This window comes from Mesocricetus auratus, unplaced genomic scaffold, assembly GCF_017639785.1.
Source record: "Mesocricetus auratus isolate SY011 unplaced genomic scaffold, BCM_Maur_2.0 Super-Scaffold_100694, whole genome shotgun sequence".
NCBI lineage: Eukaryota > Metazoa > Chordata > Mammalia > Rodentia > Cricetidae > Mesocricetus > Mesocricetus auratus.
Window position 1 is genome coordinate 1,196,983 of NW_024429268.1, and position 23,159 is coordinate 1,220,141.

The 23,159-nt window shown below is 39.7% G+C and overlaps 1 protein-coding gene across 1 annotated transcript in view; it reads right to left on the minus strand.

Moving 5' to 3' along the window:
* The window catches only part of Cntnap2 (contactin associated protein 2), a 2,029,549-nt gene that overhangs the window by 782,368 nt on the left and 1,224,022 nt on the right, over nucleotides 1-23,159 (minus strand). Inside the window, exon 12 of the mRNA XM_040740424.1 lies at nucleotides 18,140-18,259. Within this exon, the coding sequence (XP_040596358.1) occupies nucleotides 18,140-18,259 (120 nt within the window). The remainder of the gene's footprint in view (nucleotides 1-18,139; nucleotides 18,260-23,159) is intronic.

The window sequence follows — 23,159 nt, forward strand, 5'->3', positions numbered from 1 at the left end:
CCTTGGGACGAGGATAGCCATCAAAGTATTGGACCTGCTTGCACCCACTGGAAGAGAACCTTGGTCCCATACCCACCAGGAGAGATAGAGACCCCACCGGTACCCACTGGAAGAATGGATGGGAATAGGACAGTATAAGAACAAGTCAACAAGAGAAAGACCAAAATGATGCCACCAGAGTCTAGGAACTCTACACCGGCAACACTGGAACAACCCAACACAGATGAAGCAGAAGAGAATGACCCTAAAAACAGGTTTATGAAGATGATAAAGACCCTCAAACAGGTAATGAGAAAATGTCTTAGAGAAATGAAAGAAAAAACAAAAAATTCAAGAAATTGAGGAAAAGACAAACCAAAACTTGCAAGAAACAATTCAAACAATGCAAGGTTTGAAAGCTGAAATGGAGATAATAACAAAACACAGTCTGAGAGAATGATGGAAATAGAAAAGCTGGGTAAACAATCAGGAACTACAAGATGTAAGCATAAACAACAGAATACAAGAGATCGAAGAAAGAATATCAGGCACTGAAGGTACACTAGGAGAAATTGATTCATCAACCAAAGAAAAATCTTAAATCCAACAAATCCTAACACAAAATATCCAGGAAATATGGGACACCGTGAAAAGACCAAACCTAAGAAAAATAGGGATAGGATCCCTCCGGCAGCATCAGGTAAACAGGCCGGCTTCCTGGCCTGTGTTCCAGTGCCTGCAGATCGCCTGGGAACTGCACAGAGCTCCCAATCCCGGTGGGAGCCAAGCAGCCCAGACTCCAGATCTTCTCTCCCACCAACGAGACCAGGAAACCAGAGGAGCCAGGGAGACCAGGGGAGTAGCTGTTCCGGATCAGGTACAACAGGACCCAGCATAGGATCCAGGGGACCAGGTAGGAGGCTAAGTGCCCCAGATTCCTGTTCTTCTTCTCAACCCACGGACCAGCATTTGGACAAGGAATAGAAGAACCACCAGATTATTGGACTTGCTAGCACCCACCAAAAAGGGAACTCTGGTCCCCAGACCAGTAAGGGGCTCCTTCTGCACCCACTAGAAGAAGAGATGGGAAAGAGACAATACAAAAACACAGTCAGCAACAGAAAAACAAATATGACACCGCCAGATTCTAGAGACTCCACACCAGCAAGACCCCAACATTCCAATGCGAACGAAGCAGAAGAGAACGACCTTAAAAGCACTTTCATGAAAATGATAGAGGCCCTAAAAGAGGATATTGGAAAATCCCTCAAAGAAATGGAAGAAAAAACAAACCAAAAAATGCAAGAATTGGAAGAAGAAACATACCAAAAAAGGCAGGAAATGGAAGAAGAAACAAAGTAAAAAATGCAAGAAATGGTAGAAAAAACAAAGCAAAAAAATGAAAAAAATGGAAGAAGAAACAAACCAAAAAAGGCAGGAAATGGAAGAAGAAATAAAGCACAAAATGTGAGACATGGAACAAAAAGCAAACTGAAAAATGCAAGAAATGGAAGAAAGAACAAACCAAAAAATTCATAAAAGGCAACAAACAGATGAACAGATAAACAGAAAATTGCAAGAAGCAATGCAAACACTGCAAGGGTTGAAAACTGAAATAGAGACATTAAAAAAAACACAATCTGAAGAAAGGCAGAAAATAGAAAAGCTGGACAAACAGTCAGGCACTACCAATACAAGCATTACCAACAGAATAGAAGAGATGGAAGAGAGAATCTCAAGTGTTGAAGATACACTAGGAGAAATGGATTTATCAACCAAAGAAAACCTTAAATCCAACAAATCCTTAACACAGAACATCCAGGAAATATGGGACACCATGAAAAGACCAAACCTAAGAATAATAGGTATAGAAGAAGGAGAAGAAATCCACCTCAAAGGGGCAGAAGGCATATTCAACAAAATTATAGAAGAAAACTTTCCCAACCTTAAGAAAGACATGCCAATGAAGGTACAAGAAGCCTACAGAACACCAAATAGAGTGGACCACAAAAAATCCCCTCGCCACATAATAATCAAGACCCCAAACATACAGAATAAAGAAAGAATATTAAGAGCAGCTAAGGAAAAAGGTCAAGTAACATATAAAGGCAGACCTATCAGAATTACACCTGATTTCTCCATGGAAACTCTGAAAGCCAGAAGGTCCTGGATAGATATTCTACCTACACTAAGAGACCATGGATGCCAGCCCAGACTACTATACCCGGCAAAGCTCTCAATCACTATAGATGGAGAAAACAAGATATTCCATGACAAAACTAGATTCAAGCAATATGTGTCCACTAACCCAGCCCTACAGAAAATTTTGGAAGGAAAACTCCAACCCAAGGAAGCTAACTACAACCAGAAAAACATAAGCATTAGAGAATCCCTCTCTACCAACAGCCAAAAGAACAAAGGGGTGAAATTCCACACATAATTCCACCACCAACAACCATCGCAAATCAAAGAAGGATGAGCAATCAATGGTCATTAATATCCCTCAATATTAATGGCCTTAACTCACCCATAAAAAGACACAGACTAGCAGAATGGATTCCAAGACAGAACCCTTCCTTCTGCTGCATACAAGAAACACACCTCACCCTCAAACACAGATATTACCTGAGAGTTAATGGTTGGGAAAAAATTTTTCAATCAAATGGACCCAAGAAACAAGCAGGGGTAGCAATCCTAATAACTAACAAACTAGACTTTAAAATAAAATCAATCAAAAGAGATGAAGGAGGTCATTACATACTCATTACAGGTGAAACCCACCAAGATGAAGTGTCTATCCTGAACATCTATGCCCCAAATACAAAGGCATCCACATTCGTTAAAGAAACATTATTAGAATTTAAATCTCATCTAAAGCCCCACACAGTTATAGTGGGAGATTTCAACACACCACTCTCATCACTAGACAGGAATACCAGACAGAAACTCAACAAAGAAGCAAAGGGTCTAATAGAAGTAATGACCCAACTAGGATTAACAGATATCTATAGAACATTTCATCCACATAAAAAAGAATATACCTTCTTCTCACCACCACATGGAACCTTCTCAAAAATCGACCACATACTTGGCAACATATCAAACCTCAGCAGCTACAAAAAATTGGAATAACTCCATGCATCTTATTAGACCACTATGCCTTAAAATTAGAATTCAACAACAACACAAATTGCAGAAAACCTACAAACTCATGGAAATTGAATAATGCTCAACTGCACCATCACTGGGTCAAAGAGGAAATAAAAAAAGAAATTAAAGACTTCCTCAAATTCAATGAAAATGAAGACACAACATACCCAAACCTATGGGACACTTTGAAAGCAGTGCTACGGGGGAAGTTCATAGCACTAAGTGCTCACATGAAGAAACAGGAGAACAGTTATACCAGAGAATTAACATCACAGCTAAAAGCTCTAGAACACAAAGAAGCAAACTCCCCCAGGAGGAGTAGATGCCAGGAAATAATCAAATTGAGGACTGAAATCAATAAAGTAGAAACCAGGAAAACAATACAAAGAATCAATGCAACGAAGAGTTGGTTCTTTGAGAAAATCAACAAGATAGACAAACCTTTGTCCAAACTTACCAAACAGCAGAGAGTGAGCACGCAAATTAACAAAATCAGAAATGAAAAGGGGGACATAACAACAGACTCTGAGGAAATCCAGAGAATCATTAGGTCATACTTGGAAAACCTGTACTCCACAAAATTTGAAAATTTAAAGGAAATGGATGACTTCCTGGACAGCTATCATTTGCCAAAACTAAATCAAGAACAGATAAGCAATTTAAATAGACCTATAACCCCTATGGAAATAGAAGCTGTCATCAAAATCTCCCAACCAAAAAAGTCCAGGTCCAGATGGCCTCAGTGCAGAATTCTACCACAAATTCAAAGAACAGCTTATACCAATTCTTCTCAAAGTGTTCCACACAATAGAAGCAGAAGGGTCTTTGCCAAACTCTTTCTATGAGGCTTCAATAACCTTGATCCCCAAGCCACACAAAGATACAACCAAGAAAGAGAACTTCAGACCAATATCCCTCATGAACATTGATGCAAAAATACTCAATAAAATACTGGCAAATCGGATCCAAGAACACATCAAAACAATCATTCACCACGATCAAGTAGGTTTCATCCCAGGGATGCAGGGATGGTTCAACATACGAAAATCCATCAACGTAATCCACCATATAAAGAAGCTGAAAAACAAAAATCACATGATCATCTCACTAGATGCTGAAAAAGCCTTTGACAAAATCCAACACCCCTTCATGATAAAGGTCTTGGAGAGATCTGGGATAACAGGGACATACTTAAACATGATAAAAGCTATATACAGTAAACCAGCAGCCAACATCAAACTAAATGGACAGAAACTCAACGCAATTCCTCTAAAATCAGGAACAAAACAAGGCTGTCCACTCTCTCCATACCTTTTCAACATGGTACTTGAAGTTCTAGCTATTGCCATACGACAACAAAGGGGGATCAAGGGGATACAAATTGGGAAGGAAGAGGTCAAACTTTCACTGTTTGCAGACGATATGATAGTTTACATCAATGACCCAAAGAACTCTACCAGGGAACTCTTACAGCTGATTAACACCTTCAGCAAAGTGGCAGGGTACAAGATCAACTCAAGAAAATCAGTAGCCCTACTATATACAGATGATAAAAGGGCTGAAAGAGAAATCAGAGAAACATCACCCTTTACAATTGCCACAAGCAACATAAAATACCTTGGGGTAACGCTAACCAAACAAGTGAAAGACCTGTATTGTAAGAACTTTGAATCTTTAAAGAAAGAAATTAAAGAAGCCCTCAGAAAATGGAAAGATCTCCCATGCTCTTGGATAGGTAGGATCAATGTAGTAAAAATGGCAATCCTGCCAAAAGCAATCTACAGATTCAATGCAATCCCCATTAAAATCCCAGCACAATTCTTCACAGACCTTGAAAGAACAATAATCAATTTTGTATGGAAAAACAAAAGACCCAGGATAGCCAAAACAACCCTGTTCAACAAGGCAACGTCCGGAGGCATCACCATCCCTGACCTCAAGCTCTATCATAGAGCTATAATCCTGAAAACAGCTTGGTATTGGCACAAAAATAGACAGGTAGACCAATGGAATCGAATTGAAAATCCGGGTATTAACCCACACACGTACGAACATCTGATCTTTGACAAAGAAGCTAAAAATATACAATGGAATAAAGAAAGCATCTTCAACAAATGTTGCTGGCATAATTGGAGACTGGCATGTAGAAGAATGCGGATCGATCCATGTTTATCGCCATGCACAAAACTTAAGTCCAAATGGATCAAAGACCTCAACATAAATCCAGCCACACTGAACCTCTTAGAAGAGAAAGTGGGTGGTACCCTTGAACCAATTGGTACAGGAGACAGCTTCCTGAACATAACACCAGTAGCACAGACAGTGAGATCAATAATTAATAAATGGGACCTACTGAAACTGAGACGCTTCTGTAAGGCAAAGGACGCAGTCAGCAAGACAAAAAGGCAGCCCACAGAATGGGAAAAATATTCACTAATCCCACATCTGACAGAGGGTTGATCTCCAAAATTTACAAAGAACTCAAGAAGCAAGTCTCCAAAACACCAAAGGACCCTATTAAAAAGTGGGCTGCAGAACTAAATAGAGAGTTTTCAATAGAGGAGTCTAAAATGGCTGAGAGACACTTGAGAAAGTGCTCAACATCCTTAGCCATCAGGGAAATGCAAATCAAAACAACTCTGAGATACCATCTCACTCCTGTCAGAATGGCTAAAATAAAAAACACCAATGACAATTTATGCTGGAGAGGATGTGGAGAAAGGGGAACACTCCTCCATTGCTGGTGGGAGTGCCAACTGGTTCAGCCACTTTGGAAATCAGTATGGAGATTCCTCAGAAAAATGGGAATAAACCTACCACAAGACCCAGCAACTCCACTCTTAGGCATATATCCAAAAGATGCCCATTCATACAACAAAGATGTCTGCTCCACTATGTTCATAGCAGCTTTATTTGTAATAGCCAGAACTTGGAAGCAACCTAGATGTCCCTCACCTGAAGAGTGGATAGAGAAAATGTGGTACATCTACACAATGGAGTACTATTCAGCAGAAAAAAAATAATGGAATCATGAGATTCGCAGGCAAATGGATGACACTAGAAGAAACCATCCTGAGTGAGGTAACCCAGTCACAAAAAGAGAAACATGGCATGTACTCTCTCATATATGGATTTTAGACATAGATCTGGGGAGTGCCAGCCTACAATCCTATGGCCAGAGAGTCTGGGAAACAGAAACTTCTTTTAGTGGCTGGTTAAGTACTGAGCTGAACTCAAGAAAGCCAGTAACAGAGAGGGAGGACTGATGATCAAAGGGATTAAGACTGGGCTGGTTTAACCCCCAGAAACAGCTGACCAGACAAAGGTTAACTCTTGAATCCCAGGCATCAGCCTGGGAATCCAGCATGGGACTGATCAATACCCCCTGAATTTGGGTGTCAGTGAGGAGGCCTAGGGAACCTATTGAGCCTTGGGCAGCAGATCAGTACCCATCCCAAGTATACACATGGACTTTGGACTCCCATAGAACAATGTGAGGTGCACTCTCACCCTGAACTCTTGGGGAAGGGTCTAGGCCCTGCCCTATATGAAATGACAGACTATGGACACCCCCATGGAGGGCCTCACCCTCCCTGGGGGAATGAGGGGATAACGGGGGGGGGTGTTGGGGGGAGGGCACGGGAGGAGGGGAGGGAATGGAACTGACTTGTGAAGCATCCTCGTTTCTTATCTAAATTTAAACTGGAAAAAAGAAAGTTATTTGAATGCATGTTAAACATTAATGTAATTTTTGAAAGGTTATATCTGATTTTTTTACCAAATAAATCTGGAGAATAAAAAAAAAAGAAAAATAGGGATAGAAGAAGGTGAAGTAACCCACCTCAAAGGAGCAGAAACCACATTCAACAACATAATAGAAGAAAACTTTCCTAACCAAAGAAAGTTATGCCAATGAAAGTATAAGAAGCTTACAAAACACCAAATAAACTGGACCACAAAATGTCCCCTGTAACATAATAATAAAAACACCAAACATATATAATAAAGAAAGAATATTAAGAGAAACAAAGGAAAAAGGCCAAGTAACATATAAAGGCAAACCTATGAGAATTACACCTGACTTTTCCAGGGAAACTCTGAAACTCAGAAAGGTCCAGGATAGATATTTTACCAACATAAGAGACCATGAATGCCAGCCCAGACTACTATATGCAACAAAACATTCAATCACTATGGATGTAAAAAACAAGATATTCCATGACAAAACCAGATTTAAACAACACATATCCATGAATCCAGCCCTACAGAAAGTTCTGGAAGGAAAACTCCAAGCCAAGGAAGTTAATTACTCCTACAGGCAACATAGACAATAGATAATTCTGCTTTACCAATTGCCACGAGAAAAAAGGGGGAGAAATCCACACATAATACCAACAACAACAACAATTCAAAACAAAAAAGAATTAACCATCAGCGGTAATTAATATCCCTCAATGTTAATGGTCTCAACTCATCTATAAAAACACACAGGCTAACAGAATGGATACAAAGACAGAATCCATCCTTCTGCTGCATACAAGAAACACCTCAACTTTAAAGACAGACAGTATTTCAGAGTTAAGTGTTGGTAAAAGATATTCCAATCAAACAAACCCAAGAAACAAGCTGGTTTATCAATCCTAATATCTAACAAATTAAACTTTGAACTAAAATCAATAAAAAGGGATGATTATTGTCATTTCATGTTCATCACAGGAGAAATCCATCAAGATGTAGTCTCAATTCTGAACATCTATGAAACAAATACAAAGGCATCCACGTTAATAAAAAACATTACTAAAACTCAAACCATACATAAAACCTCACATACTTATAGTGGGAGACATCAACACCCTGCTCTCACCACTAGACAGGACCATCAGACAGAAACTTAACAAAGAAACGAACTAACAGAAGTTATAACCCAATTGGTTTTAACAGACATCTATAGAACATTCCATTCAAACACAAAAGAATATACCTTCTTCTCAGCACCATCTGGAACCTTCTGTAAAGTCAACCACATACTCAGTAACATAGCAAACCTCAACCACATGTATCTTATAAGGCCACCATGCTTTAAAGTTAGATTTCATCAACAACACAAATTGAAGAAACCCTACAAACTCATGGAAATTGAATAATACACAATTGCACCATTCCTGGGTTAAGGAAGAAATAAAAACAGAAATTAAAGACTCTCTAGAATTCAATAAGAATGAAGACAACATACCCAAACTTATGTAACACTTTGAAAGCAGTGCTAAGAGGAAAGTTCATAGCACTAAGTGCCCACATGAAGAAACTGTAGAATTAACACTAGAGAATTAACAGCAAAACTGAAAGTTCTACAAAAAAGAAGCAAACTCACCCCAGAGGAGTAAATGTCAGGAAATAATCAAATTCAGGGCTGAAATCAATAAAGAAGAAACTAGGAAAACTGTTCAAAAATGAATGTAGCAAAGATTTGTTCTTGAAGAAAACAAAAAGACAGACAAACCTTTATCCAAACTAACCAAAGGCAGAGACAGAACATGCAAATTAACAAAATCAGAAATGAAAAGAGGGACATAACAACAGACACTGAGGAAATCCATAGATTCATCAGGTCACACTTTGAAAACCTGTACTCCACAAAATTTGAAAATTTAAAGGAAATGGAAAATTTTCTGGATAGATATCACTTACCAAAATTAAAATAAGAACAGATAAACAATTTTAATAGACCTATAACCACTAATGAAATAGAATCATTCATCAAAAGTCCCCAACCAAAAAAACAAAAAGCTCAGTGCCAGAAAGTTTCAGTGCAAAATTCTATCAGAAATTCAAAGAACAGCTAATACCAATTCTCCTCAAATTGTTCCACACAACAGAAGCAGATGGATGGGTCATTACCAAACTCTTTTTACCAGTACATAAGCCACACAAATACACAGCTAAGAAAGAGAACCACAGATCAATATTCCTCGTGAATATTGATGCAAAATACTCAATAAAATACTGTAATTTTTGATCTAATTGTGAACATGGAGAAATGGGAGAGGGAGTTAGGAGAAAGAGGAGAGGAGAGGAGCAGGGGAGAGGAGGACATGAGGGAGCAGGAAGATAGAGTCTGGGGAAGAATAGAGGAGACCTAGAAAAGAGATACCATAATAGAGGGAGCATTTATAAGCTTAAAGAGAAATCTGGCACTAGGGAAATATCATGAGAGCTTCTAGGAAGACCCCAACTAACAATAAGCAATAGTGAAGAGGCTAACTTAAATACTCTTCCCAGATAATGAGACTGATGATTACTTTATATGCCATCTTAGAGTCTTCATCTAGTAACCGATGTAAGCAGAAGCAGACACCCACAGCTAAATACTGAGCAGAACTCCCGGAATCCAGTTGCAGAGACTGAGGAGTAATGAGCAAAGGGTTCAAGACTAGGCTGCAGATACTCACAGAAACAGCTGACCTGAACAAGGGGGAGCTCATGGACCCCAGACTGACAGCTGAGAGGCCAGCATGGGACTGATCCAGAAACCCTGAATTTGGGTGTCAGTGAGGAGAACCAGGTAATCTATGGGGCTTTGGGTAGTAGATCAGTATTTATCCCTGGTATACAAATAGACTTTGGGTGCCCATCCCACAGCATGTCAAGTGCCTAGGTAAAAGCATGCTATCATGAAAATGGGGTATATCCTGTTATAGAAAATGTTCTGACAGATGGAACTTAAGAGACAACGGACTTAATTTTGTCTTGAGTGAAGGATGGCAGTTCATCATGGTCGGGAATTCATAGCAGCAGAACCTTGAGGAAGCTGGTCTCATTGCATTCAGTGTCTGAAAGCAGGCAGTGGTGGGTGGATGCTTGTGCTCAGATCACTTTTTATCCTTTTTGCACAGTCAGAGATACCAACACAGGGAACTGTGCCACCCACAGGGGGCCAGTCTACTCACACAAATTCATCTAATGAAGGCAGTCCACAAGTGGCTAGCCCAGCCTAGATCCTCCCTGAGAAGCATGTGTGAAAGCTTATCTCCTAGGGGATTGTAGAGCTTGTTAAGTAGACAATGAACACTAACCATCACCATGGCATTATGGCAAAAGAATGATTTTTCTTAGTTTCAAAGTGATGGACAGGTGTTATTGAAGGACTAAGAAATGACTGCAAGACACACTACTTATGACTCATGGAGTGAGATCAGAATAGAAACAATGTGAAAAATGGGAAGAATGGTTTCCAATATGGGGAAGATGAAGAAATTTTCTAATGAAGAAACATGAGCTCATGTGTGAAAATATCATGTTGGTGGTATGTCCCAGGTAGAGAGAGCAATCCATTTAGCATGGAGCAAGGTAAAATGTCTGTAGACCTCCACAGTGACTTTCTAGTCTGGAAACCTCAGAATAGAACATGCCGGGTGCCATTTTATGTTTGCTGTGCCTTGACAATGTCCTAACCTACTTCCTGGAGAAGCCACTTCAACTTTGAAACCATGCTGTCTTAGCTCTGAAGCCAAGGGCAACTAGAAGTGAGTTTAGAAACAGAGTGGACAGAGAAGACTGAATGAGATAGGCTTTTAGAATAGATTTTTTGAATTGATTATATAGAGAATCTCATATCATGCCCCCTAATTTGCTTACCTCCTGTCTGCCATCATCTCCAGTGATCCTCAATGCCCTCCCACCAAACAAGCAAACAAACAGTCCATTTTGTATTTGTTCATATACTCATTCAGGCATGGTCAAACTCCCAGTGACTAGCCCCGGAAGAGAAGGTGAGTCTTTCTCCATCTTCATCCTAACCAGAAGCTAACAACTGTGGAGAGTCTTGTAGCCCAGCAGAGACAAGTGGCAGGGCCAGCTCTCCAGGACCACCACACCATACCCACAAGGGGCAGAAGCAGTTCTCACAAGAGAGACTAGTTTTTAGATATATTTTTATCTGTGATAAGCAGACATGAATAATCTCGCCTTTTACTAATGATTCCGTTGTTCAAAGATGAGTAAAATGACGTATGAGGTTAATAGTTATGTGAAGAGAGTTTCCTAATGAATTCCCGTATATACAAATACAACCAACATTATTTCTACAACTCTGTACTCTGGGACATCTTTTTTTAAAGTTTCTGTTTTGAACATCGCTAAGACAAACTGCAAATGTTCATATGGAAAATTCTGTAGTTTATAGTTTATATTTGTTTTAAGACTTGAAATAGTCACCTTCTAGGCTCATCTAGTCCTGTGTACATTATTTAACTTTTCTGATTGCAGAATTAGATACAAATTCAGCTTCTCTATTAAGTTTCTCTCCAAAAAAGTTTCAGGGTCATCTGCTATGAAAGTCTATTAACTCAGATAGAATGAAAAGTAACTGTAAAAGAGAAAAACCCAGGACCTAGAAGAAAATAACCCTAGGCATCCTTACTGTTTAGCTGGGAGAAAAAAATAAATGTTTGACTTAAAAGTATGAGCTTACTCCTAAACGGGTTGGATTTTTATGATAACAAAACAATGGGCAGACTTGAAATGCATGTCCCAGGGTCATTTTTTCCCATTTAATGCACCCCATTGAACATTTGATTACTGTGAACTGGACAAGGCTCCAAACACCAGAGGAAATAAAACAGTTATCTCTGGCTGTAGACAATGGGAGGCCATCCTCAGATTTTGAATGGAGAAACTTCACAAAAAGGTATGCATTTCAACTTTTGTTTGACCATGTTGTGTAGAGTTAACTTTCTATCTGTGTTTCATTTTGGAGGCTCCTATATAGTCTAAAGCTGTCTGACCTTGTTTTTACATAATCTGGTCTGTGGTGTAGGTCTCACAGTCCATTTTACGGTTTTCCTCTTTCTTTCTTGACTTCGAGTTTGAAAACCGTTTGAGAACTTTTGTAGTATTAACCGATCACCATGACTGACACACAGTGAAGAAGAGATTTCAAAGGAAGCCTGGCAGGTAGCAGCCATGTATAGAATAAGTGAGAAACGCAAAGAAAGTGTTCGGTTAGAGTGGTAATCAGTCAGAGGAAGAGTCCTTCCCTGGCTGTGTTTGATCGGTGAGTTGCTTCCCAGATTTTCAATTGAGGCTGTATGAACAGAATTGAATTCAAAGATTTATACTGATTGTGAGGAACTGAAATAGCTGAACCTGAGAGGCAGCAGTTGCTGAGTGATTACAAAGGTTTATAACAAAGACAGCTCATGAGAGGTCGACAAAGAGGAGAAGATGTGGCCCAGGGAAGACAGAGCCAAGAGAGTCTACACGTAGGTTAACTATAGAGGAGGTAAACTAGGTTAGAAGACAGAAAAGGAAAGAAATAGAATGGAAGTCAGTGTGTGGGGCTTGCATTCAAGATACAGGATACACACACACACACACACACACACACACACACACACACACACAGAGAGAGAGAGAGACAGAGAGAGAGAGACAGAGAGGGGGGATAGGGAGAGAACTACTAACAGGAAGGGCTTAAGAGCACATGAAGTCCCCACTTACAGAGGTAACAAGCCCCCTCGCACCAAATAGAACTTTGTGACCTCGTTTCTAGCTACTTCGTTTCCAACATGGAAAGGTCTACTGTCATCTTAAATATAGATGATGCTGTACTATTCTCAAACAACGTAGTGTCCAAGTCAGGTTAAGTATGACTCACTGCAAAATCAACCAAGTGTTAAGGATCAAGTTTAAGTTATCCTAAAGATTGGATTAACATCCTTAGAAATAATTGACAGGAGATTCTTTGATGAATAAACACAGACATGGTCGAGGGAAATTCTGCAGTGGTGGCCTACCCTAGGTACAGAGACTGCATTTGAAGGGCTGGAGTGTTTGAGTTATCCTAGAATGCCCTCAGAAAATTGCACACAGGAAAATTCTTCTAGATTAATTATGAATTAAAACCAGTAGCAGTTACTTCATTGTTCCTGCACTGATTTCATTTAAATGTGTTCTCTGATTAAAAACCCCAAGGCATTAGTGAGACAATTAAGAAGTAAATAGTTTATAGTCAACATATTGTCCCTACAATAGATAATGAGTTAGGAAGTTTGATGATGATGATGATGAAGATATGCTAATAAGAAATGCTTATTTCAGAAAACACATTCCAGATTGTAGCACAGATCCCAAGTGAATACTGTTGTTTATATGTACATGTGAGCATGCACACTCATATACAATCTCCCAAACATACATACACATGAACACACTCTTACACACACATACATATAAATACACTCTTACACACACACACACACACACACACACACACACACAAATTACGTACAGACTATTTCTAAGCACATAAGCCTGGATAAACTGGGAGGACCCATGGCTGACAATGCATGTGGTCTTGGGCTTAATTTTCTGATATTTAATTATAAAAACAAGAAAATAATTTCAATTTTAGCTACCTTATGGTCTTATGAGTCACTGGAAGACTTATGTGTTATATCCTAAAGATGCTCTAACATTTCCTTTGTCCTTGATCTCTATCTATCTATCTATCTATCTATCTATATGCATATATATGTATGATGTATCTATTTATCTATCTTTCTTTCTATCATCTACCTATCTATATGTAAGCATAAAATTTCCCAGTATGTTACTTACTCTTCTTTGAAACTGTTAATCGTTGATTATGTATAATCAAACCTTTTTTTATTGAGGAATAGGTTAAGATTACAAAATGACAAAACTGTTAAACACAATACTTTATAAACTTAACATGGCAATGTGTGCCAAATGCACAGAAAGGAGCGAATGTTCTAGAATTAGGAAAAATATACAGAGGGACACAGTAAGAGTTCTGAGGCCTAAGGCAGTATTGCCACTAGGTTGGTGTGCCCCCCTTGGGATGCCCTTTATTCAAAGGTGAGTGGGAACTCCAAATATGATGCAATACACTCCAAGGACTGGTCACTATCCCAGGTGAAGACTTTGCAGATAAAATAAGCTGTCAGAGTGAACCAAGTGAGTAACTGTCCTGTTAAACCCAACCAGGTATTTGTGAGTAGAGGGTCAGCCAATCAGCCTTCCTGCTGGGCTCAGAGCTCAATCCATGACCAACGAGCATAAAGAAAACCGGACCATGGACCTTAAAACCATAAAGAATCAAGTCTCTCAGAAACGTCAAAGGACTTCCAAGAAGATTCTAAATCTCAGAGGAAATCAGAGCCCCAGTAGACTCTGGGCTCATCCAGTCTCCTCAGAATGTGTATAGTGTAGCTAGCTCACCTGTGTTAGATAATCACATGGAATGTTCTACTGCAAGCTGTGGAGAAGATAGGTGCCTCAGTGAAGAGGAAAGATAAGGGGTTTGAGGTCAGATGGCATTCACAGGTTCATGAGACTTGTCATTAGAACCCACATCAGTCGCCCCGGTGACTCATCACACCCTGCCCACATTGCACCATGGGAATATGTGAGAAGCACAGTAAAGACAAAGAAAACAATATTCTCAGTGCCAGTGCACAGGGACGTGAGCAAGAAGCTCTCTATAAATATTGGATTAAAAAGACACGAGCAGCTTTTACCATTATACACCGTAATAGAATTTGATCAGCTAAATCCCAGGGCTTTATAAAGCACAAATTATGTAAACAAGCTTAATGGGTTTTTGATAAAACTACAGAGCCATTGGTATGAAGAATGCAAGAGGTGTTTTTCTTTTTCTTTTCCTTTTTTTTTTTTTGGACTTTAAACCTTATACGCAGAGCACAGATGTTTCTTATTCAGATTTTTTAAGAGGAGTTTAATGTGGAGACTGGGAAGATGGTTCGGTAAGTAAAAGGCTTGTGAAAACTTGACAACCTGCATTCCAGTCCCTAGAATCCATTAAACTGGACCCAAGAGCACAGTAACCCACAATCCCAATATACCAGATGCTTATGAGCCAGGCAGCCTTGTTAATGTGATGGCAAGGAGACCCTGCCTCAAAGAGGGTGATATGCAACATGGATTAGAGGATAAAACCCAAAGGAAAATAGACTGATGAGTTGTTTTAGAAGGTATTTGCTGAAAACATCACTCCTTCAGGTCAACTCCACAGTACTTGAAGGGTTCTTTCATTCAGGCCACTCTAACTTCTAAGGGATGGGAACTCAAATTTTTCGCTTCTTCCATGTGTTTATGTAGGGTCTTTCGATCACATGTTCCTTCTGGATATGCCATACTTTCAGAGTCCTAGCACCTATTATTTGCCACACATCTGTTATAGCAACCTATCCAGCATGTACTTTACAAGTGATCAAGCATCACTCTTCTGTCCTTCATACTGAAATCATTGGCTAGAATCTTGACCATCATTTCAGGCCCCACGGTTATATTCCACTTGCCCCCAAATACTGTCAGATGCTTTTCCTTCATCTTTTACTCTGACACACACATGTGGGCATACATGCACAGTCATACATGCCGTACAGTACCACCTGCTTATCGCCTGTGCCCCTGCCTGTTCCCCTGCCTCTTACTAAGCCACTGGGAGTCTAGTTCTTTATAATGAAGCCCTTTCATATTGTGGGACATTGATTTGTGGGGCTCTTTTCTTTTCTCAACTTTTTAGTACCTTATCTTCTTTTATTTCTTAAGGTTTGTGTAACAGGAACCATTTTTCCGAGACATGGAGTGATATATCTAGACTTTATAGGCTATCTCAGCCTGCCATCCCTACCTTGGCTTTGCAACATTTCTTGGGTAGGGAGCAGCAGAAGTGGACCTTCATGGTGTTAAGCTTGGCGATGGCAGTCCCATCTAAATACCAGATAGAACATGGCAATTCCGGAATGGTTGATGAGTGACAAAGAGCTAAACAACACTTTTAGATTCGTTCAGCATACTAAAAAAAACCCTGCAAGTCAAGATTTTTCAAGCATTCTTTGACCCGCCAATGTTCGTAATGATCAAGTTCAAAAAGTTGTATTGCTCTTACTGCTCAGACTGTACCAGGATCCTTGGGTTGCATGCTTGCTACCCTCTATCAGGGAGATACAGGTAAGGTAGAATTTGTAGTTCTGATGAACATTGTGCTTCAGTGCCCAGCAAAGCATCTTTCCATACACTAAACCTGTCCTTCCTTTTATGTATGAGGGTAGTAAGTATCACACTTTGGTTTGCTGTTTTTCTTCCTAAATGCAGATGGAAATGAATGGAAGTGAAATCTGAGTTAGGATGTCTTAAGGTTAACATTTGAACTTCATTGTGCCATAAACTTATTAGGAGAAATCAGGATTTATTAAGACACATAGAGTTCTCACAAACTATGATCAAGTTCTACTAAGATTAATATGAACTTCAGAATGAAAAGGTCAGAGGTCACTGGCAAGTCAGTTGACCCCTCTCTTGTGCACACCAGAGTTCTTGGTATAGAAGAGAATTTAGGGGACACTAATTCCCTTTTATGGTCTTCTCCACAGGGTCTCTACACTGAGGTCATGTCCAGCCCTTGCCTTTTTCCCTTCCACTCTTCATCATGATATCGCGAAAATGCCTCCACTGAGTCCTTGCTGCCCATGGTGCTATTTACAGTTTTAAGTTTTAGCGGTAGGATCCTATTTACACTTGAAATCTTTAGACCCTTGTTAGCAAGTAGAAGACAACCAGAACTCCATAAATGATTCTGAAACATAGATCTAAGAATCATTGGTTTTAAATAGATTTCAATTGCAATCTTTTCAGAGCAATATGGACAAATTGCTTAATTACTGTATCTTCAAGAAATAGGAATATCTTACCTAATTAGTTTTCATTGACCTAGTATGCTGAAAATTATCTGGGGATTCTATCACTTTATTTGTACAATAATGGCGATTGTAGGCAGTTGTATCACTACCAAGTAGTCCACCAGTAGACAAGAATATAGCAAAGTTAGTTAAGGTGCCAATGATTATACAGCTGGTGACTTTTGGAGCCAGAACATAAATACTGTCATCATCATGAAGGACTGACAGTACGTAACAAGGTATTAGGGAAGTCACATGTAGCCATCAACATACTACTACCTAGATCATTAAATTGCCATTATCCTTCAGTATCCTAAGTCTCAGGAGTTCACATTAAGGGCTCATCATCTCCTGGAGTCAGCTATGGTGAATGACTCAAGGCCCTTTCTGGATTTTTGGAGTATAATATGCTGCCAATGTTTGTTAGAAATTTCTCTCCCATTTTAGAGAGTTGTGCATCATATACTCTGCTTTGGGAGCTTGCAAGCATCTACAATCTCATTTCACTGACCTGAAATTTAATATGGATTTGAAGAAAAATCAGGATTTCTTCCTAAATAAATTTCATGAAATCTTTGTGTAATCTTTGCAGTTGCCAGGGAGGGATCTGCGTACACAGAGGGTACCCTTCTACAGAGGACAGAGGAAGGTCAGCAATGGCTCATAAGCCTTCTCCAAATATAAGAAGGGGAAGACTGGGCAGTGACACATTTACTCAGCCTAGGGCACTAAGTGAAATGACTTCACATGCCACTTCTTTTTGTGAACTTAAACTTCCCAATTTTACTGTCTTGGATTTTCCTTTACACGTTGATTTGTCCTTAAAAGTATTAACTATCATTGTTTAACTCAAAGGAAGACTATTTTTTAAGTATTTATTTTATGTGTGCGAGTGTTTGTTTGCTTATACACATATATGTGTATACATACAATGTGTGTGCCTGGTACCTATGGAGGTTAGAACAGGTCATCGTATCTCTTGGAACAGGAACTAGAGGCAGATATGAGCTGTCATGTAGGTGCTGGGAACAAAACGCAGGTCCTCTGCAAGAGCAGCAAGTACTCTTAACGGCTGAGCCGTGTCTCTAGTTCCCAAAGGCAAACTTTAAAGAAATTGCTGTGTCAGAGTTTAATGACATATATTTTGGCTAACAAGCCCAACAAGATTTAACTTCTTAGGAGGTGTGATGAGAATACAACACCAGAGAAGCAAACAGTAGAGGGAACTATTTTTCTCTACATACAGAAAAAGCCATCTTCATGAAACATAAATGTGACATAGTTACCTGTCATGTTGCAATAAACCTTCAGAGGCCCCAGAGGTCCACTGCCATCAGGATCTATCCAGTAGTAATTTGATGTCTGGCCAAGGTGTTTGTATGCTTCACAGGAGGGCTCGTAGATGGCTGGAATGAAATATCCCATATGAGCATAGAACAAAATAAATGTCTTCCCAGCTCAAAGCCTCAGTAACATGCCCAATGCTGGCAGACTGTTGTATAGAACAATTCCTTTTAGACTGAACACTGCTTTTTTTCAAACTTAAATTCTTGACTTAGCTTTTTGTTTATAAAAAATTCTGAACCCCAAAACTACCTATGACTTTATTGTTAGGGAAAAGATAGACTCAATAAGTAAGCTATTTTAAAAAAACACATGTAATATCCCTTTAATTCATACTCATTAGTAACCATCATCTTCTTTCTATAAAGGCACATTATTTTTAAAGATCATAAATAGTTGAACTATCAACTAAGGCAAAGGAGATTTCACTCTCATTTTTAATCACTAATACAAATTTCCTATAAATTGTATGTAATTTGTAATCTTCTTGTGTCCCCAGCAAAAGGAAAGCTAGCTTCCTAATTAAGTTTCTTACAGGTGTTTTAATTACATGACATTCAGTTTGTGTAGAAAGCCTGCATTTGCTTAATTAAATTATAGGTTCTTTTCCATTGTTTCCCTTTTACTTTCCATGTCTGGTACACATTTTCCTTTTCTTGCAGAGGCTGCACCTGTTTTCGGGAGTATAAAATGGACATTTGCATATCTCCTTGGTTGTGTGACTCTCAGAAAAGCTATCAAGCGAAGTTTATTTCTTTCCTTCAGCAGTTTCAAACGGACATTCATGAGAAATACGCATGATCTTGGCGCAGGACAAGGGAACATTCTTGGTGAAAACCTGTCACATCACTTGGACAGACTCTGCAAAGCACTCTTCCACAGTGCTCTTAGGATCTGTTATGTGTTAAATTAGGAAATCGGCATCCTCTATTTTATCCTCTACCAAGTTTTCCTGCCCCTCTGCAGATACCTGTAGCTCCCCCTAACCAAGGATGATAGATGCTCAGCTCTATTTTGTTTTACCACACTCAGTCAAATGCCTCTAAAATTCTCTGATTGACTCCTCCTGTCTTCACTTCCATCTGCAAAGAGTTAATGCAAAGAGACTCTGCATGTGCCACACCCTAAACCTGTCTATGCAAATCTAGCTGGGATACAACCCAGATTCAAGACCTTTAGAGCAGGATTTCTTTGTTGATTTTATGGGTATTGCTTATGCTTCAAGTGCTGTTGGAAGACGATGTAGCTAGAAAAGTAAGCAGAACCCATTAATCTTTGCCCCAGGGTAACCATTAATAGGTCCACTTTCAATCTCTTAAGTGTATACAAAATATACTACATGTTTTCCCTAATTGTGGATGCCATGCTAAGTAAACTGCTGTAATGAAAGGCCGGGGAAAATATGTTTTTTTTAAATGTTCAGCAGGAAGATGCTATAATTAGATGCAGGCTTCAAAATGAAAACTCCATGTTGTAAATGGTAGGTTGTAGAGGAATATCAGGCTACTGTTGTTATTGGCTGGTTGAATGATAACTGGCAGTTGAATTAGAAGCAATGTGGTGAATGATAAAGGTGTCAGGACAGAGTGCAGCCGTTCTAAGGTCAACATGACATGGAGGTCAGCTGATTAGAAATGAGTAGAAATAGCTGCTGCTGAAGGGAGATCTGAAACTACAGTCTCTGAAAACAAACGAGGCACTTTACTAATGACAGCCTCTCCAGGTTAAAAAAATTTAAGTCCTTATTTTTGACAATTTCATACATGCATACAATGGATTGCCATATCTATGCTCCATTTGTTACAACCAACTTCCTCTGTGTTTTCCCCCAACTTCATATATATATTTTTGTAACCAATTAAATCCAGTTGGGTTGTCCAAATATGCATTGGTACTGGAACACTCACTGAGGCACGGGAAACTTTCCAGTGGCTACACACTCAATAAGAAATGGGTCTCTCTGTCCCAGAAATAACTCACATCAATAGTTCCCCATTGAAGTAGCAGGGCCTGAGATCTTCTACCCCATCTATGTGGAATCTTTTCTGGCTCGACCTTGCAAAGATATTATGCAGGGAACCACACCTGCTGTGTAATTATGACTGCACTTCCTTCTCGTTCACTCTGTCCCTGTTACAGTTGACATGCAACCTTTCAGCTTCCTTTTCCTGTCATCATGTCTTCTCCGTTTTTGTGAAATATCCCCTCCAGAACCACAATGCTTCCTTAATACTTAGTAAATAATCCCTTAAGCTGCTTTTGCTGGTGGCATTTTACCCCAGGAGTAAAAAAGTGACTAACACAGGGAGGGCAGAGTGAGCCGTAGGTAAGGGGCTCATGAATATGACCAAGATAGCATTGCATCCATTCCTACAATCTTTTTTCTTAAATGAAAAAGTGTGTTGTGCTTTCCTTGGTTGAATAACACAGAGAAGTCGTGGCTGAAGCTTATCTGGAAGCCTCCTTCATAATGTCTAGCTTTCATAGTATAGAAGTATTTACAGAGCCAGTTGACTGGAAAGGTAGAAATGATCATTCCTGACTTTGGACCTGGCATATGACAATACCAACTTTCCAGACAAGATGTACCCACCGGCATAGTAGTGACAGAGATGTTATATGGATTAACAACTTCATTTTGATTAGATCTGAGGTCTCTTCTGAAAGATGCAGTGCCATATTATAGACCAGGCAAAGGCAATGGCCAGGCAGACAGTATGCCTTCGGAGTGAATCTACTAGTTTGTTTTGCTAAATGGGCATGATGTCAATCTGCCTAATAATTTTGTTAGTAACCATAGACTAGTTTTGCTTCAGGTTTCATCAAAGAACCTTTTTTTTGCAACGAATGGTCATTAATGGAGAAACCATGACTGGTTAATATATTGGGGAAAATGTAATTTAAATAATGTTCAGGTTTAAACAGAACACCTGCAGCAGCCCCTTCAAGGCTCAGAGAATCACAGAAAGAACAGATGAGCCAATGTAAGAAAGTAAGAAAACAGGGATGAAGGTCATAAAACACTGTCCTTATGGGCATGGCCTTGACACCAATGACCTCACAGCAGCTGCAGCTGCCTTCATTGAGCCTTCACATGGCAGAGTCCATAGACATCGAGTCAAGGATAGGAGAGGGACTCACATCAGTTAAAGGCCGTGGAGAGAGATGAAATTATTGCCTTTAGTGATACAGGCACTGGTGGGTTACTCACATCCCAGTGGAAAGCTTCATGTTCATACTTAGGTAGACAGCCTTAGTTAAACACAGTGTGTCACAGAGCAAATACACACACACACACACACACACACACACACACACACACACAAATCAAAAGCCAATAAAATAACAAAGTATGATGGAACAAGGTAGGATGGAGAAGTCTCCATGACAGTGGGAAGATGATAATTGAAGGTAGAAATATGAGTATGACCAGAATGCCTCATGTACACATATAAAATCAGCAAAGACCTTATTAAATTTTAAGCACTACAATTTGTATCATATTGTATCACAGGCTGTGAATATGGAAATTGTTATGATTGCAATAGGTCTTCCTTGGCTTTAGCAACTCGTCATTGTCAACCCTGAGCTCTGATGCAGCAGACTTGTTATACATCCTCCTGTGGCTTGTGCAGTTCTTTTTCGGGGTTTACTTTATGTGAAATATCCTCAAGCCTGTTTCTCAAGCTACACAATGTATCAAGTTGAATTCTCAGCATCAAAAGACATAGTAAGGGATACCCATCTGAAGTTAAACAGACATAGACGAACATATATGAGCATGCATGCTCTCTCTCACACAGAGAGAGAGAGAGAGAGAGAGACAGACAGACAGAGACATATATATATACATATATATATAGAGAGAGAGACAGACAGACAGACAGACAGACAGACAGACAGACAGACAGAGGGAGAGAGCACTACAGGAAGAATTACCTAACCCCGTTTAGCCATGTCTGCAGATGAGATATAATAAATACATTATAGTGGTCTCATAAGGACAGGAAATAAATCCCTATCTACCATTTAACATAGTGCCCGATGAATGGCAAGTGATTATTCGGTAGCACCACAAGCATCATATGCATTATTAACCTATGAATTGTTTCTAGCTGTCACTCAAATTCTTCCTTCTTAGGGAGAGTCTCCCTAGTGAACAGGCATATTTTTGTAATACCCAGAACATTAACACCTGCTATCAGTTGACTCAGGAGTTGGTCAGCTTCTTCCTTTAAAATGGCTTTTTATGACCTCTTTTTATTTTTAAAACAATCTTATTTTACATACCAATCCCAGTTTCCTCTGCCTCCTGCTCTTCCCACCAACTCCCCATCCTACCCCCATCCACTGCTTAGAGAGAGTGAGGCCTCCCATGGGGGAATCATCACAGCCTGTCACATCATTTGGGGCAAGACCAAGGTCTTCCCCAACCTCATGTATCTAGACTGAGCAAGGTATCCCTCCATAGGGAATGGACTGCAAAATTTCAGTTCCTGCTCTAGGGATAAACACTGCTTCCACTACCAGTGGCACCATAGACTTCCAAGTCCTCCAACTGACACCCATATTCAGTGGTCCTATTTGGGTCTCATGCAGGTTTCCCAGCAGTCAGTGAGCTCCCAATTTCTCAGGCCGTTGTTTCTGTGGGTTTCCCCAACATGGTATTGACCCTTTTGCTCATATTATCACTCCTCCCTCTCTACAACTGGATTTAAAGCGTTCTGTCCAGTGTTTGGTTGTGGATCTCTACATCTGTTTCCATCAGCTACTGGATGAAGGCTCTATGACGGCAGTTAATGTAGTCATCAATCTCATTACAGGGGATGGACATTTAAGGTAGCCTCTCCACTATTGCTTAGATTCTTAGTTGGGGTCATCCTTGTGGAATCCAGCTTTCTTGTTAAACCCGTAATGGCTCCCTCTGTCAAGGTATCCCTTTCTTTACTCTTCTTATCTGTC